The sequence below is a fragment of the Perognathus longimembris genome, unplaced genomic scaffold, assembly GCF_023159225.1.
Source record: "Perognathus longimembris pacificus isolate PPM17 unplaced genomic scaffold, ASM2315922v1 HiC_scaffold_1164, whole genome shotgun sequence".
In the NCBI taxonomy this organism is placed as follows: Eukaryota; Metazoa; Chordata; class Mammalia; order Rodentia; family Heteromyidae; genus Perognathus; species Perognathus longimembris.
This window is the reverse complement of record NW_025956138.1, coordinates 10141-29277: the sequence shown is the minus strand read 5'-3', so window position 1 is coordinate 29277 and position 19137 is coordinate 10141. Positions and strand designations below refer to the sequence as shown.

Genomic DNA, 19137 nt, shown 5'->3' with positions numbered 1-19137 from the left:
AACTTTTGCTAGGGGTTTTAGAAGAATAGCTATTATGAATATAAAAGATAGGATAAGCATTATAGGTTACTTTACCTTGGATTTGCACCAAATTTTTGGCTCCTAAGGCCACTGGATTACCATTATCCTTAAAAAGTTAATTAAAAAGCCATACTTTTATGTATGGGTGGAGGAGTTAGGAGCTCCTCTTCACCTTTTCGGGTAATTAAAAGAACTATAATTCTTTGTTTCTAGATTCACAGTCAATTGTTTTGTTTAAACTATAATGTAAACTAGAGTTTAAACTATAATTGTAGGGCCAAGAATAGGACTTGGTGGAATTGTAAGAATGATTGGCATTAAGTGAAGAAAAATTAAGGTATGTTCTCATGTTATCAATGGAGAGGAGGAGAGGAGAAGGCGGAGGAGGAAAAGGAGGCAAGGACACAGAGGAGAGATAAGGAGAAGAGAAGAGGGAGAATAATGTTTTCAAATGAAAAGGGGAACGAAAACCCATTCTATTTTATTCTACAGGTAAGTCTGTTATTCAAACAGAACTAAAGGAGTTCCTTGGGGGGGGAGGGCAGTCTTGGGGCTTGGACTCAGGGCCAGAGCACTGTCTCTGGGTTCTTTTTGCTCAAGGCTAACCCTTTGCCACTTGAGCCACAGCACCACCTCTGACCTTTCTATATATTTCGGGCTGAGGAATCGAACCCAGGGCTTCATGTATAAGAGGCAATCACTCTTGCCACTAGACCATATTCCCTGCCCCTAGAAGAGTCCTTTTTCAGGGAATTTTAGATCATAAAATTGAGCCAGGTAGGGTAGCAAATTCAGGTAAGCCCCACAGTTGGTAGGATGAGGAAGGAAGATTGAGAGTTCAAAATAAGCTTGGTCTAATGTAGAAATACAACATCTAGGGGACAGAGAAAAGACAGAAAAGAGGAGGGGAAGAGGAGGAGAGAGGATGGAGGGGGAGGAGGAAGGGAGGAGGGGAGGGGGAAAGATAATATTGAGACTGGTAGGGTGGTAAATGCAGGTAACCACAACAGTTGGGAGGCTGAGGCAAGAAGACAAATTTGAGACCCCCCTGGTCTAATGCAGCAATACAATGTCTGGAAAAAGAAAAAAGAGGAGGGGAGGGGAGGAGAGAAGAGAGGGAAATAGGAGAGGAGAGAGGCACTTAAATGAGACACTAGGTGGCACAAGTGCAGTTTTCTTCAGTGTACTAATTCGTAAAAGCTGCTGGTCTAGAAGAATCCAACATCAACTGTATTTTGCATGTTAACAATCCAACACTTAGTCAAATAAAGCCAATCCTAGAAATAATGAAACACCAAAAACGTCCCTAAGAATCACCATCAATACAGGGGATTTGCACATATGAATCTGAAAAAGAATTAACAGTCATTTGTGCCACTGTTGAACAATCAATGACATACAATTTATGGAGATTCAACAGTTAGTCGCATCTCCTTCCATGTTCACATGTTTGGACCATGTGTCTCTCAGGTTATTCAGTGGTCTGTTCTTTTGCTGTTGTCCGTCGTGGGCTGTCCTTGAGCCAGTGCCACTTCTGGTTTTCTGGCATTTAATTGGAGATAAGGGACTCAAGGACATTCCTGCCTGCACTGGCTTTGAGCCATGATCCTCAGATCTCAGCCTCCTGAGTAGCAAAGATCATTGGTGTGAGCCACTGGTGCCTGGCTCTATTCTTGATTTATTGACACTCTGTACTTAGGAATTAATGGGTGCTTTGTCTGACGAGTTTTGCAGCTTACGTTTGGAATCTTAGGAGGTTTGTACTGATTTTCTTTAAAGGATTTCAATTTATCAAACTTTTCTTTTAATGGCTTGTAGATTTTCTGTCACCCATGATAGCACCTACTAATCTCCGGGCTTCAGCTTTATCCAGCCCAAGCATCATGGTGGCCTTTCCAGCCTGAGTCTACAATGCTCAGTGCATGCCTGGGACACCCCACTCTCTACCATCAAACAACCCTAGTGTTGATCAAGTGAGGCCCATGCTTCTGTTGCTTCAACGGCGACGTCTGATCCTCAGATGTGCCTAAAGTGTCATCTCAAAACCCAAGACTGGGGCTGAGAATGTGGATTAGTGGTAGAGTGCTTGCCTAGCATGCATAAAGCCTTGAGTTCGACTCCTCAGTACCACATAAACAGAAAAGCCCGGAAATGGTGCTGTCGTTAAAGTGGTAGAGTGCTAGCATTAAGCAAAAAGAAGCTCAGGGACAGCTCCCAGGCCCAGAGTTCAAGTACCAGGAGTAAACAGCCAGCCCTGCTTTATGGCAGGCTTGCCAGGCATGCCAGGCATGCTTTATGGCTAAAATGTGTGTTTTGCCAAGTCTCATTCTGCATCCTGCCTCATAGCAGCAATTGAGGGCCCAAGCATCTGTGTGGCTACTTAGATGGAGTCCCTGTCTGGAACTGCACACTAATGAGCATAAGGAATAGCTGTCAGGGTCTGAGAGGCCATTTGCCTGTTGACACCATGGCACTTTCAAGTCCCTCCATCGCCCAGTATTACCTTGGAGCAGGGCCAGCCAGGGTCTGGTTGCTTCAGTCCCAGCCACACTGGTTGCTCAGCTCGTAAACTAAACGCAGTGGCCATGTTTTCATACCAGATCCTTGTCACCTTCTCCCTGATGCCTCCTCATATGATTGTGATTCAATGATTAGAGGGTCTTAGAACTTTGACGGACAGTGATGCCAACTTCAGAATGTTTTTGAATGGGTGTCACTTCTTCAGGGGAGGGGATGTCATTCAAGCTACTTTTCTACATTGGGCCATACTTCCAGATACTGCACTCAAAATTCCAAGTGTATGTACTCCATGTTTTCTGCTGATACTAGACACATTTTGCCCTCAAAGTACTTACAAGCAGAAGAAGTCAACAGGCAACAAAGGATGGGCATGCTGGAACTACTCCCCAGGGAAGCAGGATCCTATATAGGCGACAAGGGAAGAACAAAACAGAAAGTCACACAGGAGGTCCTTACTAGAAAACTTGAAAAAAACAGTATAAAGGAACTGACTGGGTTATATTAAAGGGGTGAGGTTCAGTGTTGAGTTGCTTGCCTAGGTTGTGGGAGGCCCTGAAACAATAAATTTTACATTCACCAAAAAGAAACTTATATGCTTTGCTATGCTAAACAAAATGTGTGTAAAACCTATGTAATAAAAATAACATATTTTCCACACAGCCCCTCAGCCCCTAACTCACAATCACAGAGCAGGACATGACCAAAAGCAGAAATGAATACATAGCAAAGAGTCAGAGGCTTGGGCAGGGGCCTAGGGTGACTGAAATTGTTCTGATCAGCACCAACATATGAAGGATTAAAGATAAGCTGCCCTTCCTCACAAATGCCTTCACCTCCTTCTCCAGGCCCCAGGATGGATATGAAAGTATAAATGAAAACTTTATGCAGACTTGAACATAGGCCAGGGGCCTGGGCAAGGCATGATTTTTCCAGAGCAGGTTCTAATGGGGTCCATCCACACTGTTCTACCTAGGGCTATAGAGCCAGCACCTCTATTCAGGATTCCAAGCTTCCAGGCTCTACACATTTTATTCTGACACCCTGTGCATTTTCTCTCCGAAATGCCTACAAAGGCAGCATAAAAACAACCAGGGCTAAGAGCTGTGGTACTTGCCTAGCTTGTGCAAGGCCCTGGAACACAATACCACTGGAAATCACTAAAAAGAAAGTGAAAGAGTTTTGTAGGCCTAATAAAATGTGGCTCACTCCTGTCATGCTAGCTACTCAGGAGGCTGAGACCAGAGGATCCAGGTTCAAAGCCAGCTCAGGCAGGAAAGTTCATAAAACTGTATCTCCAACGACCCACTAGAAAACCAGAAGTGGTGCTGTGGCTCAGGTGGTAGAGCACTAGACTTCAACCGAAGACCTCAAGGACAGAACCCAGGCACAGAATTCATACCCCACATTCGGCAAAGAAAAAAAATTTTAAATAAATTAAAGTTTAAAAATACATGTGTAGGAGCCAGCGACCACACAGGAAAATAGCAGAACAGAGTCCAAAATCTGTAATATTCGTGTGTCTATGTAACATTTGCCAGTCACCCATCGTAGAAGCAGTTTTCAGAAAACTTGTAGCAGACCAAAATGTTACAGATAATTGGGCCATTGGCAGCAGTGCTGTTTCCGACTGGAACGTGGGTCGTGCCCAAGATCCAAGAGCTATGAGCTGCCTAACAAATCATGACATTAGCACAGCCCATAAGGCAAGACAGGTCACCAAAGACGAAGTAATCAAGTTAAAAACTGCAAAGCTAAAATTGAACTACTTGGGAGCTATGATCCACAAAAACAACTCATGATTGAAGATCCCTATTATGGAAACGACTCCGACTTCGAGCTGGTCTATCAGCAGTGCCTCCGGTGTTGCAAGGCCTTCCTAGAGAAGGCCCACTAGGTTAGCAATGCCCACAGCCAAGCCAACAACTCACCCACTAGTCCTGTGCCTAAGTGTAGAAGCTTTCCTTAGCCCCAGCCACGGTTGTTTCTTCAGCTGACTTACTCTTAAACATAAGTCTGGTGACAAATTAGTTTTATTTAACCAAGAAGTTAAATGACTTCTCATTTTCCCCTGATTACCAAACAGTGGAACAAGGAAATAGGGAAGAACAAAATACAACCCTGTGAAGTAATAATGACCTGAGCTCAGGAAGACCTGGACAGTATGGTCTACCTGGCATGTTGAATGCCTAGCACTGCCCAGTGCTACTGCTTACCTTGTACCTTGCTGACCTGGGCTCTTATAGAGTCACAATAGCTCTACTGATAGCAGCTCCTCCGCTCTCAGAAACGTTTTAACTCAGTTTACTCATGGAGCACACTTGTATGTTTCAGATAGAAGCAAGGAATGGTGGTGCCTGTAAATCCAGCACTAGGGAGGCTGAAGCAGAAGGCCAGCCTGGGTTATAACATGCCTCAAAATACAAAATAAAAACACAAAATAAGAGGAAGACGGGTGGAATAAATCTTTAATATTCTTACTACTTGTTGCTTTGTATTTAGTTTATTTCATGGGAGTCAGATTATTTGCTCCAATTTAAGCCACTTTACCTTTAAGAATAGAATTCTAGGGGCTGGGGATATGGCCTAGTGGCAAGAGAGCTTGCCTTGTATACATGAGGCTCTGGGTTCGATTCCCCAGTACCACATATACAGAAAACGGCCAGAAGTGGCGCTGTGGCTCAAGTGGCAGAGTGCTAGCCTTGAGCAAAAGGAAGCCAGGAACAGTACTCAGGCCCTGAGTCCAAGGCCCAGGACTGGCCAAAAAAAGAATTGAATTCTATATTGAAAGTGCACTTGTATGCAGGTTACCTTCCGTCAGTAGAGAGAATGTTTTTCATACACATCAACTCAAGTGTCCAACCAAATTTGACCAGTCATGAAGTTTTAAAAATTGCAGGGTGCAGTCACCAACCTCTGCCCCAGATTCAGGGAGCCTCTTCTAGCCCCTGGCTCTCTCAGCAGTCTCACTTCGCCCTCCTACCAAACCTTCCCACTGTGCAGCACAACCTGCCCATGCAAGCACAGAGATCTTCTGCTGAAACCAGAGAGCTGAGGGAGGCCCTGCTAAAGATCTTCCCTGACTCCAAGCAGAGGCGGAAAATCGACCAGATCTTGGTGGCCTATCCATACATGAAAGATCTGAATGTCATCAATGCCATGATGTTGGACTGAAGGCTGTGCTGAGAAGCTTGAGCTCAGGGCCCACTGATAACACTCGAGCTGACTGCCACCTGTGATGGGAAAAATATTGTGAAGAAACCTTTTCTCCAGTGTAAACATTGTTATATTGTACAGGGAAAAGAAAAAAAAATGTTTTGTGTATACAAAAATCTGGGTTTTCAAAGACAGCTTTTATATAAAATGCTGCTATTAGAGATTTAACATTTTCTATAAAAGGAAAGTATACATTTTCTGCCTGTTCAGAACTGTTTAATAGCAGTTACTCTTCAGCGTACTTACATTTTTATATTTTTTAAACTATTTACCTTAAAGTTGAAGATATATTAGTATATGGATATGGTAGCCTTTCTAAAATAATAATGAAAGAGTCATTTTCTTAAAAAAATTTACAGGGTGCCATTAGGTTTGTGTGCTATAATAATGTGTTAGTAACTATTCTTTCAGCAGCATTTAGAAATTCCAGACAAACAGGTAATACTGGTATACCATCAATTAGCTCACCTCAAATTATAAGGATATTTCAGAAAATACTATTTACAAAATAAACCACTATGGAGTTATATAAGATAAAAAATTAATAAACGTGTGTAAGACCTATATGATAAAAATGAAAATCTTTTTTTTGAAAATCCTACAGCTTGAAATAAGGGTCTAGGCACTGTCCCTGAGCTTCTTTTGCTCAAGGGTAGTACTCTACCACTTGAGCCACAACACACTTCCTGCTTTTTCTGTGTATGTGGTACTGAGGAATCAAACGTAGGGTTTCATGAATGCTAGGTGAGCACCCTACCACTAAGCCACATTCCCACCCCCAAAAATCTTTTTGAGCTGGTCCAGGGGCTTGAACTCAGGCATGAGCACTCTACCACTTGAGACACAGCTCTGCTTCTACTAGAGATTTTTTGTTGTTGTTGATTGGTGATAAGGAGCCTCGTGGACTTTCCTACTGCAATCAACAGATCTTGGCCTCTGAGTACATAGGATTACAGGCATCTGGAAAAAACATTTTCCACACATCCCCTCCACCCTAACCTCTGTGTCCTATGCAAGACCTAGATTGAGGTGTATATTCTCCTAACCAAGATTTGTTGGGGTCCACTGAGCCCATCCTACATTGGGACTGGACACCTAGATCCAACACCTACCATTGCAATGCTCAACACTTAGGCCTCTCCTCTGTTCAGTGGGATCAGAGCATGGCTGATGGAAGGAAAAACAGGAAAAGGCCATTTAGACCACACTTTCTGCTCCTGCCTTCTGCTACCTCCCTCCACTTCCTAATGGGACAAGTCTCAGGCCAGGCCTGGGGGCAGTGATGGGACACGAGTCAGTATAAAGGTGGGTTGCCTGGCTGGTGAGGCATGCTCCAAAAACTAGACAAAATACCTTGGTATGCCAAGTACAATGTGGAATAAACAAGACAGGCAGACTGAACTTCTCCACACACTTTCACAAATACCCCCACAACCATGTCCTGAGCCTGCCCAGACTTAAACACCATCTAAAGTCTCTGCAGTGACTGGGAGCTGGATCTAGAAGCCTGGTTTGGGCCTGTTATAATATAAATGATCAGAGAAACCACATTTTGAAGGATCCAATCTTGCAGTCTATTAAAATGCTAGCAGTCTATAGGCAGCCAATTGTTACAAAGCCTGCTGCCCCCAAATATATTAAACACTGTTAGGAAACAGGCCAGAGAAGAAAGAAAAAACAAAAACTATACTAACCATACCAACTGAGCTCCAAGTGCTGATTTGGGACACCATATTGACCAGAGATAAGCCAGGAGACAACACAGGATGCAAACACGGAGATGTGTGGTATGGTGTAATGGCACCTGTGCTTGTCTGGGCCTAAATAAGGTAAAGTCAGGGGACAGGGTAATAGGAAGCTCCTATTCCCAAGCCCTGGACTGACAGGTTCAGTCACCTATAAGGGAAGTGCTCACCCCTGTCTCCAGGAATTAAGGCACAACCATCACCTGGAGGTCAGAATTCCCTCCCTCTACTATGAAGACAAGATGCCAGACCCTATAATTACACGTGTGTGACCAAGATGGCGCCGGTCAGACCTGACTTCCCTCCTGCAGGGCTTGGGCACCCTGAAGCCACCACAAGAAGAGCACAAGCAAGCAAGCAGGGAGGCGGGCCATGCTCCTCAACACACACTGTCACACCCACCCCATGCCCATGCCCCGGGCCGCACCTGACAGGATGCTCTGCTTAGTTGGCTGCGCTTGGATAGTCTCCCAGAGTCGCCTCAAGGTCAGCAGGAGGTGCTCCAGGCCGCTGTCCATGGGCCTTGGCTCTGCTGACTTCGGCTCTCCTCCCACCCACAGCTCGGCTGACCAGCCTCCATTGTCCACAGGCCTGGAGCTCTGGCCTCCTCTGTACGCAGGCCCCTGCTCTCCTCTTGTCCTCCGTCCTCAAGCCCGGCCCTGCTCTCCTCTAGCCCGCAGGTCTGCGAGTCCAGCATGCAGCACTAGGCTCTCGAGGCTGCGGCGTTCCTGAGCCTCAGGTCCCTTTCCCGGAAGTCCCGCTCTAGCAGGGTAGAGGCAGAGGTTCAGGTCCCCTACACGTGGGGCGGGGCCTCTCCCAAGCTCTGCATTGGGGCGGGGCTGTGTGGGCACTGTGGGGCGGGGCACAGACACTGTCAGGGGTGAGGATCTCCACATTTGGGGCTAGGACTGTCGACCCTTGACCTGTGCAAATACACTTGTCCTCACCATCCCCAAAACCATTGCCCTCAGGGCCGCGTGTTAGGGCCAGTGCTCACCCCATGGGGCCTTGCTACATTGGACTGGACACCTACATCCAACACCTACCATTCCAATCCTCAGCACTTAGGCCTCTCCTCTGTTCAGTGGGATCAGAGCCATGGCTGATTCCCCAGCACCACATATACAGAAAATGGCCAGAAGTGGCGCTGTGGCTCAAGTGGCAGAGTGCTAGCCTTGAGCAAGAAGAAGCCAGGGACAGTGCTCAGGCCCTGAGTCCAAGGCCCAGGACTGGTCCAAAAAATAAATAAATAAATAGATAGATAGATGTGTGTAAGACTTATATGATAAAAATGAAAATCTTTTTCTTGTCATCCTGGAGCTTGAAGTCAGGGTCTAGGCACTGTCCCTGAGCTTCGTTTGCTCAAGGGTAGTACTCTACCACTTGAGCCACAACACCACTTCCTGCTTTTTCTGTGTATGTGGTACTAAGGAATCAAACAGAGGGTTTCATGAATGCTAGGGGAGCACCCTACCACTAAGCCACATTCCCACCCCAAAAAAATCTTTTTGTGCTGGGCAGGGGCTTGAACTCAGGCATGAGCACTCTACCACTGAGACACAGCTCTGCTTCTACTAGAGGTTTGTTGTTGTTATTGGTGGTAAAGAACCTCATGGACTTTCCTACCAGGGCTGGTTTCGAACTGCAATCAAGAAAGCTTGGCCTCCTGAGTACATAGGATTACAGGCATCTGGAAAAAAACATTTTCCACACATCCCCTCCACCCTAACCTCTGTGCCCTATGCAAGACCTGGGGGTCTTGGGGTTGATGTTCTAATAACCAAGATTTGTTGAGGTCCACTGAGCCCATCCTACATTGGACTGGACACCTAGATGCAACACCTACCATTCCAATCCTCAGCACTTAGGCCTCTCCTCTGTTCAGTGGGATCAGAGCCATGGCTGATGGAAGGAAAAACAGGAAAAGGCCATTTAGAACACACTTTCTGCTCCTGTCTTCTGCTACCTCCATCCAGCTCCTAATGGGACAGATCTCACGCCAGGCATGGGGGCAGTGATGGTCCACTGAGACCACCAGGGGACACGACTCAATATAAATGTGCTTGCCTGGCTGGCAAAGCATGATCCAAAAACTAGACAAAATACCTTGGTATGCCAAGTAAAATGTAGAATAAACAAGAGAGGCAGGCTGACCTTCTCCACACACTTTCACAAATACTCACACAAACATGCCCTGAGCCTGCCTAGACTGGAATCACCATCTAAAGTCTCTGCAGTGACTGGGAGTTGGATCCAGAAGCCTGGTCAGGCATGTTATAATGTAAATTATCAGAGAAACCACATTTTGAAGGATCAAATCTTGGAGTCTTTATAAGAATGCTAGCAGTCTATGGGCAGCCAATAGTTACAAAGGCCTGCTGCCACAAATATATTTATCACTGTTAGGAAACAGGCCAGAGAGGAAAGAAAAAACAAAAACTATACTAACAAAACAACTGAGCTCCAAGAGCAGATTTGGGACACCATATTGACCAGAGATAGCCAGGAGACAGGACACAGGATTCAACACGGAGATGTGTGGTATGGTGTAATAGCACCAGTGCCTGTCTGGGCCTAAATAAGGTAAAGTCAGGGGACAGGGTAATAGGAAGCTCCTATTCCCAAGCACTGGACTGACAGGTTCAGTAACCTATAAGGGAAGTGCTCACCCTTGTCTCCAGGAATTCAGGCACAACCATCACCTGGGGGTCAGAATTCCCTCCCTCTAACATGAAGAAGAGATGCCAGACCCTACAATTCAACATGTGTGTGGCCAAGATGGCGCCAGCCAGACATGACCCCCTTAATTGAGAGCTTAGCCACCCTGAAGCCACTGTAGGAAGGGCACAAATGAACAAACAAGAGAGGAAGGCCACACTTCACACACAATCACACCCCACACCCATGTTCTGGGCCTCAAAGTGCAAGCTAAAAGCTCGACAATGACTAGAGCCAGCTTCAGAGGCCTGATTTGGGGACTGGCCTCACCCAAACCACTTTAGGAGAAGCAAACTATTTCTCCACACTGTCCCTCACCTGTATCCATGCCCTGGGCCTGCCTAGACTGAAAGTGCCAGCTAAAAGCCAGCTCCAGAAGCCTGGTTTGGGGACTGGCCCCACCAAAGCCACTTCAGGAAGGACACAAACAGAGAGGCAGGCAGGCAGGCAATAAAAACCAACACCCACGCCATGGGCCTGCCAGGACTGAAAGCTCTGGCTAAAAGCTCTGCACTGACTGGGAGCAATATCCAGAAGACTGGTTTGAGGCCTAGCCTCACCGAAGCCAACAGGGAGGCAGGCCGCGCTCCTCCACACACTTTTACAAGCACCCCACAACCATAGCCTGGGCCTGCCAAGACTGAAAGCCAGCTAAATGCTCGGCACTGACTGGAATCCGGCTCTGGAGGCCTGGTTTGAGGCGTAGCCTTACCAAAGCCACTTGAGGAAGGGCACAAAGGGAGCAAACAGGAGAGGCAGGCCATGCTTCTCCACACACATTCACAAGCACCCATACCCATGCCGTGGGCCCAACCTGCCAGGAAGCTCGGCTTACTTAGCTCTGCTTGTCTTCTGGAGCTGCCTTGGTGGACCTGGGTCCAGCCTTTTCCACACACAAGCAGCATCTGCACACGCAGTCCTCCAGGCTTCCCCACACAGAAAAGCGGCTGATGCCTGATAGGACAGGTGTACGAAGGCCAACCCATCAGCAAACCACAGTGAGCCTGACCAGCTTTGTAGGCCTGACCCAACTAGAGGACCCGCAGAGAAAGGAGCTCTTCCTAGCCTCCTGGCATGTCTGTTTGTTCCAGGCAGAAGGGACCTAAACCAATCCAGCACCCAAGCCACACCCCTTGACCTCTCACTTCCTCCCCTTGCCTCTCCCTTCTCCTTCCATGTTGCCCCATAAGCCCAGTCCTTTCACTTCTCATTTCCTTGCCCTCACCCCTCCCCTCTCCTGCAGTGATGACCCACAAGCCTCACCCCTGCACCTCAGGCACAACTCCTCTACCCACTTTCACAGCCAGCCTCAACCATTGCCTGGGCCTGCCAAGACAGAAAACCACAGCTAAAAGGATGGGCACTGAAGAAGCCAGCTCCAGAGGCCTGCTTTGAGGCCTAGCCTCAACCAAAGCCACTTCAGGAAGGGCACAAACAAGCAAACAGGAAGGAGAGGCCGCACTCCTCCTCACACTTTCACACCCACCCCACAACCGTGGCCTGGGCCTGCCAAGACTAAAAGCACCAGCTAAAATCTCTGCACTGACTCGAAGCCGGCTCCAGAGGCCTGGTTTGAGGCCTAGCCTCACCTAAGCCACTTCAGGAAGGGCACAAATGAGCAATCAGGAGAGGCAGGATGCGCTCCTCTACACAATTTCACAAACACCACACAACCACAGCCTGGGCCTCCCAAGACTGAAACCACCAGATAAAGGATAGGCAGACACTGACTGCAAGCTGGCTCCGGAGGCCTGGTTTGATGCCTAGCCTCACCGAAGCCACTTCAGGAAGGGCACAAACAAGTAAACAGGAGGGGCAGGCCACGATTCTCCACACACTCTCACACCCACCCAACAACCATGGCCTGGGCCTGCCAAGACTAAAAGCACCAACTAAAAGCTCGGGACTGACTCAAGGCCGGCTCCAGAGGCCTGGTTTTAGGCATAGCCTCACCAAAGCCACATCAGGAAGGGCACAAACAGCAAGCGGGAGAGGCAGGCCATGCTTCTCCACACACTTTCACAGCTCCCCACACCCATGCCCTGAGCCCCACTGCCACATAGCTCTACTTGTATTCCAGAGTTGCCTCAAAGTCAGCTTGGTGCACCTAGGTCAGGCCTTCGCCACACACAAGCCGCATCTGTGAATGGTCAGTGTTCCTCCAGGTTTTCCCCACACAAACAAGGGTATGGTGTCTGATAGGACAGGTGTACAGAGGCCCAGACCCACCACCAAACCACAGTGAGCCTGACAGCTTTATAGCCCCAAACCCAAAGATGGGGGCTACTGGCAGGACTACTAGTCCCAGGCAGAACCGAAATAAACCAGTCCACTTCCCAGGGCCACGGCCCCTTACTTCTCACTTCCTCCTGCTTTCTCTGCCCCTCTTGTGCTGTAAGGCCCCATAAGTCCTGCCCCTGCACCTCTAGCTTCCTTGCCCCTTGCCCCTCCCCTCTCTAGCTGTGATGGCCATAAGCTCCAGCCCTGCACCTCTAGCTTCCTGGCTCTTGCCATGCCTCTCTTGTGCTCTGACACCCCATAAGCCTTGACCCTGCACCTCTAGCTTCCTGAGGCCCCACCTGCTGCCCTGCCTGCCTAGCAGAGGCCTTTGCTCCAACCCAGGGCCTGGTGCAGGACACTCCACAAGCCTTCAGGGTCTATCCTGCACCTAGAACTATCAACCCACTGGCACAAGCAGGCTTAAGGGGACACCTGCTAGGGACAGCGGCTAGGGGCATCACATGGTAATTTCCATTCATCCCAGATTACTGTCGCAATCAGACTTGGCAGATAAGGGGGCCAGGGGAGGGAGAACAGAGAGAAGGACAGACAAGACCAGAGAGCAAAACAAAACAAGAATAAACAGGCTGGGTTTTTATTGATGTTTACATATTATTCTGTTTTCCAGAGACATGGGTCTGTTAGACCTTTACAGCAATCTACTTGGTGAAGGATGAATTTAAATTAAAACATTCAAACTTCTCCTGACTTCATCAACCAGTATTTCCTTCAAAAATTTAAAGTGGGATGCAGGCAAACAGCCATGGAAAACAATGGCCAAGAATTCATAGGCAACAAGTGCTATCTTCACAAAAAGCTACCATCCAACATTAGTTTATTTGTAGCTTCATGCTCCCTCATAAACTACAAAAACGAATTAAAAACCTGTACTCTCCCTCTCCCTCCCTGCCTTCTTCCTTCCCTCACTCTGACCTCATCCCTGCTTGCCCAAATAATACTCTAGAAACAGAGTAAAGAGATCTTTAAAGATGAAAATTCATGCTGGAAAACACAGAGACAAAATAACACACACACACACACACACACACAACGACAAAATGAAGCCAGAATATGGGCTGAAACTCAAACAGTGCAGCACAATCTTTAGTAGAAAAGCTAAAGAACAGCACCCAAGTCCTAAATTCAATCCCTATTAACAGCGCGCACATGCGCGCACACACACACACAACTAAGGAAAAAAACACTGTTCCACACACATACATGTCACACCTGTCATTTCCCAAGTAAACAGCAGAGGGCGGCCCTAGCACTTGGGACAGCACCACAGAGCCAACTCTGACTATGTACGGACAATTTCCACAGGTTCCTACTGATATTGTCTTGGGTGCCTTCTCACTGAAGCACTGAGGGAGTCATTGAGCATAGGGCAGAGTCCAACTATTAGAGAAATACCTAAAGGTAGAACGAATGGGTCACAGCATAAGATATCTGTTTTTGAGCTGGGTAGGGTGGAAAATGCAGTTAACCCCAACAGTTTGGGAAGCTGAGGCCGAAGACTACAAGTTCGAGACCGGCCTGGTCTATTGCAGCAATACAACGTCTGGAGAAAGAAAAATGAGAAGGGGAGGAGAAAAGAGAGGGAAAGGGGAGAGGAGAAAGCCACTGTTTTCTTCAGCATACTAATTCATAAAAGCGGCTGGTCTAGAAAAATGCAACATCAACTGTATTCTGCATGGTAACATTCCAACACTTACTAAAATAAAGCCAATCCTAGAAATAATGAACCACTAAAAATGTCCCTAAGAATCACCATCAACACAAGGGATTTGAACATATGAATCAGAAAAAGAACAAACAGTCAATGTGGGCCACTGTTGAACAATCAATGACATACAATTTATGGAGATTCAACAGTTAGTTGCATCTCCTTCCATGTTCACATGTTTGGACCATGTGTCTCTCAGGTTATTCAGTGGTCCTGTTTCTTTTGCTGTTGTCCGTCGTGGGCTGTCCTTGAGCCAGTGCCACTTCTGGTTTTCTGGCATTTAATTGGAGATAAGGGAATCAAGGACATTCCTGCCTGCGCTGGCTTTGAGCCATGATCCTCAGATCTCAGCCTCCTGAGTAGCAAGGATTACTGGTGTGAGCCACTGGTGCCTGGCTCTATTCTTGATTTATTGACACTCTTAGGAATTAATTTTTGCAGCTTAGATTTGGATTCTTAGGAGGTTGATACTGATTTCCTTTAAAAGATTTCAATTTATCAAGACTTTCTGTTAAAGACTTGTGGATTTTCTGTCACCCCTGATAACACCTACTAATCTCCAGGGTTCAGTCTTATCCAGCCCAAGCATCATGGTGGCCTTTCCAGCCTGAGTCTACAGTGCTCAGTGCATGCCTGGGACACCCCACTCTCTACCATCAGACAACCCTCGTGTTGATCAAGGGAGGCCCATGCTTCTGTTGCTTCAAAGGCGACAGCGTCTGATCCTCAGATGTGCCTAAAGTGTCATCTCAAAACCCCGGACTTGGGCTGAGAATGTGGCTTAGTGGTAGAGTGCTTGCCTAGCACGCATGAAGCCTTGAGTTCGGCTCCTCAGTACCACATAAACAGAAAGTGGTAGAGTGCTGGCATTAAGCAAAAAGAAGCTCAGGGACAGCTCTCAGGCCAAGTTCAAGTACCAGGAGTAAACAGCCAGTCCACATGGCATGCTTTATGGCTAAAATGTGTGTTTTGCCAAGTCTCATTCTGCATCCTGCCCCTCATAGCAGCAATAGAGGGCCCCAAGTATCTGTGTGGCTACTTAGGTGGAATTCATGTCTGAAACTGTGCACAAATGAGCATAAGGGATAGCTCCCAGGGTTTGAGAGGCCATTTGCCTGGTGACACCATGGCACTACTTCAGCATAGTTTTCAAATCCCTCCATCGCCCAGTACTACCTTGCAGCACGGACAGCCAGGGTCTGGGTGCTTCAGTCCCAGTGACACTGATTGCTGAGCTACTAAATTAAACCCAGTGGCCATCTTTGCATACCAGGTCCTTGTCACCTTCTCCCTGATGCCTCCTCATATGATTGTGATTCAATGATTAGAGGGTCTTAGAACGTTGACCTACAGTGACACCAACTTCAGAATGTTTTTTTAATGGGTGTCACTTCTTCAGGGGAGGGGATGTCATTCAAGCCACTTTTCTACATTGGGCCATACTTCCAGATACTACACTCAAAATTCCAAGTATATGTTCTCCATGTTTTCTTCAGCTACTAGACACATTTTACCATCAAAGTAATTACAGTCAGAAGAAATCAACAGGAACCAAAGGATGGCCATGCTGGAACTACTCCCCAGGGAAGCGGGATCCTATACAGATGACAGGGGAAGAACAAAACAAAGTCACACAGAAGCTCCTTACTAGAAAACTTGAATAAAACCAGTCTTAAGGAAATGACTGGGTTATATTAAAGGGGTGAGGTTCAGTGTTGAGTTGCTTGCCTAGGTCGTGGGAAGCCCTGAAACACAATAAATTTCAAATTCACCAAAAAAAAAAATTAAATGCCTTGGTATGCTGAACAAAATGTGTGTAAGACCTATGTAATAAAAATATTTTCCACACAGCCCCTCATCCCCTAACCCACAATCACAGAGCAGGACATGACCAAAAGCAGAACTGAATGCATAGCAAAGACTCAGAGGCTTGGGCAGAGGCCTAGGGTCACTAAAGTTGTTCTGATCAGCACCAACCTACCAAGCAGTAAAAGATAAGCTGCCCTTACTCACACATGCCTTCACCTCCTTCTCCAGGCCCCAGGATGGATATGAAAGTATAAATGAAAACTTTATGCAGACTTGAACAGAGGCCAGGGGGCCTGGGCAAGGCATGAGTTCACCAGACCAGGTTTTAATGGGAGCCATCCACTATGTCCTACCTTGAGCTATAGACCCAGAACCTCGATTCAGAATTCCAAGCTTCCAGGCTCTACACATTTTATTCTGACACTCTGTGCACTCAGTGCATTTTCTCTTCAAAATGCCTACAAAGGCTGGAAATCATGGAAACCAAAGGCGGCAAAAAACAACCAGGGCTAAGAGCTGAGGTACTTGCCTAGCTTGTGGAAGGCCCTGGAACACAATACCACTGGAACTCACAAAAAGAAAGTGAAATACTTTTACATGCCTAATAAAATGTGGCTCACTCCTGTCATCCTAGCTACTCAGGAGGCTGAGACCAGAGGATCCAGGTTCAAAGCCAGCTCAGGCAGGAAAGTTAATAAGACTGTTATCTCCAATGACCCACTAGAAAACAGAAGTGGTGCTGTGGCTCAGACTAGTCTTCAGCTGAAGACCTTGAGGACAGAACCCAGGCACAGAGTTCACAACCCACATTCGGCAAAGAAAAAAATTTTAAATAAATAAAAGTTTAAAAATAAATGTGCAGGGCTGGGGATATGGCCTAGTGGCAAGAGTGCCTGCCTCATATACATGAGGCCCTGGGTTCGATTCCCCAGCACCACATATACAGAAAATGGCAAGAAGTGGCGCTGTGGCTCAAGTGGCAGAGTGCTAGCCTTGAGCAAAAAGAAGCCAGGGACAGTGCTCAGGCCCTGAGTCCAAGCCCCAGGACTGGAAAAAAAATAAAAAATAAAAAAATAAAAATAAATATAAATGTGCAGGCGCCAGCGACCACCCAGGCAGATAGCGGTACAGCGTCCCAAATCCGTACTATTTGTGTGTCTACGTAACATTTGCCAGTCACCCATCACAGAAGCAGTTTTCAGAAAACATGTAGCTGACCAAAATGTTTCAGATAATTGGGCCATTGACAGCGGTGTTGTTTCCGACTAGAATGTGGGTCGTGCCCCAGATCCAAGAGCTATGAGCTGCCGAAGATTTCATGACATTACCACAGCCCATAAGGCAAGACAGGTCACCAAAGACGACTTTGCTACATTCGAATACATGCTGTCTATGGATGAAAGCAATATGAGATATTTGAAAAGAATAAGTAATCAAGTTAAAAACTGCAAAGCTAAAATTGAACTACTTGGGAGCTATGATCCACAAAAACAACTCATGATTGAAGATCCCTATTATGGAAACAACTCCGACTTTGAGCTGGTCTATCAGCAGTCCCTCCGGTGTTGCAAGGCCTTCCTAGAGAAGGCCCACTAGGTTAGCACTGCCCACAGCCAAGCCAACAACTCACCCACTAGTCCTGTGCCTAAGTGTAGAAGCTTTCCTTAGCCCCAGCCCCTGTTGTTTCTTCAGCTGACTTACTCTTAAACATAATTGTAGGTGACAAATTAGTTTTATTTAACCAAGAAGTTAAATGACTTCTCATTTTCTCCTGATTACCAAACAGTGGAACAAGGAAACAGGGAAGAACAAAATACAACCCTGTGAAGTAATAATGACCTGAGCTCAAGAAGACCTGGGACAGTGTGGTCTACTTGGCATGTTGCATGACTAGCACTGCCCAGTACACCTGCTTACCTTGTACCTTGCTGACCTGGGCTCTTATAGAGTCACAATAGCTCTACTGATAGCAGCTCCTCTGCTCTCAGAAATGTTTTAACTCAGTTTACTCGTAGAGCACACTTGTATGTTTAAGATAGAAGCAAGGAATGGTGGTGACTGTAAATCCAGCACTAGGGAGGATGAGGCAGGAGGATCATAAGTTCAAGGCCAGCCTGGGCTATAACATGTCTCAAATTACAAAAAAACACAAAATAAGAGGAAGACTGGTGGAATAAATCTTTAGTATTCTTATTACTTGTTGCTTTGTATTTAGTTTATTTCACGGGGGGTCAGCTTATTTGTTCCAATTTGAGCCACTTTGACTTTAAGAATTGAATTCTATATTGGAAGTACACTTGTATGCAAGTAACCTTCAGTCAGTGGAGAGAATGTTTTCCATACACATGCAACTCTAGTGTCCAATCAAAATTGACCAGCCATGAAGTTTTAAAAATTGCAGAGTGCCATTAGGTTGGTGTGCAGTAATGATCATGTTTGTAACTATTCTTTCATCAGCATTTAGTAACTTCCAGGCAAACAGGTACCTTTGGTGTACCATCAATTAGCTCACCTCAAATTATAAGGATATTTCAGAAAATATTATTTTCAAAATAAACAACTATGGAGTTATGTAGGATAAAAAATAAATAAATGTGTGTAAGACATATATGATAAAAAAATGAAAAATTTTTTTGCCAATCCTGGAGCTTGAAGTCAGGGTCTAGGCACTGTCCCTGAGCTTCTTTTGCTCAAGGGTACACTCTAACACTTGAGCCACAGCACCAGGTTCCTGCTTTTTCTGTGTATATGGTACTGAGGAATCAAACGCAGGGTTTCATGAATGCTAGGGGGACATCCTACCATTAACCCACATTCCCACCCCAAAAAAATCTTTCTGTGCTGGTCAGGGGCTTGAACTGAGGCATAAGCACAGGCTGGGACATCATGGGTGGCACCTGCAGGGAGGCATGTGCATCAGCAGCGCCCTGACCCCTGACCCCAACCCCGCAAACCTCACCCCGACCCAATCCAACTGCCATGACCCAATCCAACCCCGACCCCTAACCCAGGCCCCAGGATGGACATGAAAGGAACAGAGGCCAGGGGCCTGGGCAAGGCATGAGTTCTCCAGAGCAGGTTATAATCGGGGCCATCCACAGTGTT

The 19137-nt window shown here is 46.6% G+C and overlaps 1 protein-coding gene across 1 annotated transcript; it reads left to right on the top strand.

Annotated features, from left to right (window-relative positions):
* The first annotated feature begins 3992 nt into the window (after positions 1 to 3992).
* Positions 3993 to 17628, top strand: LOC125344498 (low molecular weight phosphotyrosine protein phosphatase-like). Its single transcript, XM_048337012.1, has 2 exons — positions 3993 to 4253; positions 17383 to 17628. Exons 1-2 carry the CDS (start codon positions 3993 to 3995, stop codon positions 17626 to 17628), a joined length of 507 nt encoding a protein of 168 aa, XP_048192969.1.
* Positions 17629 to 19137: the final 1509 nt, after the last annotated feature.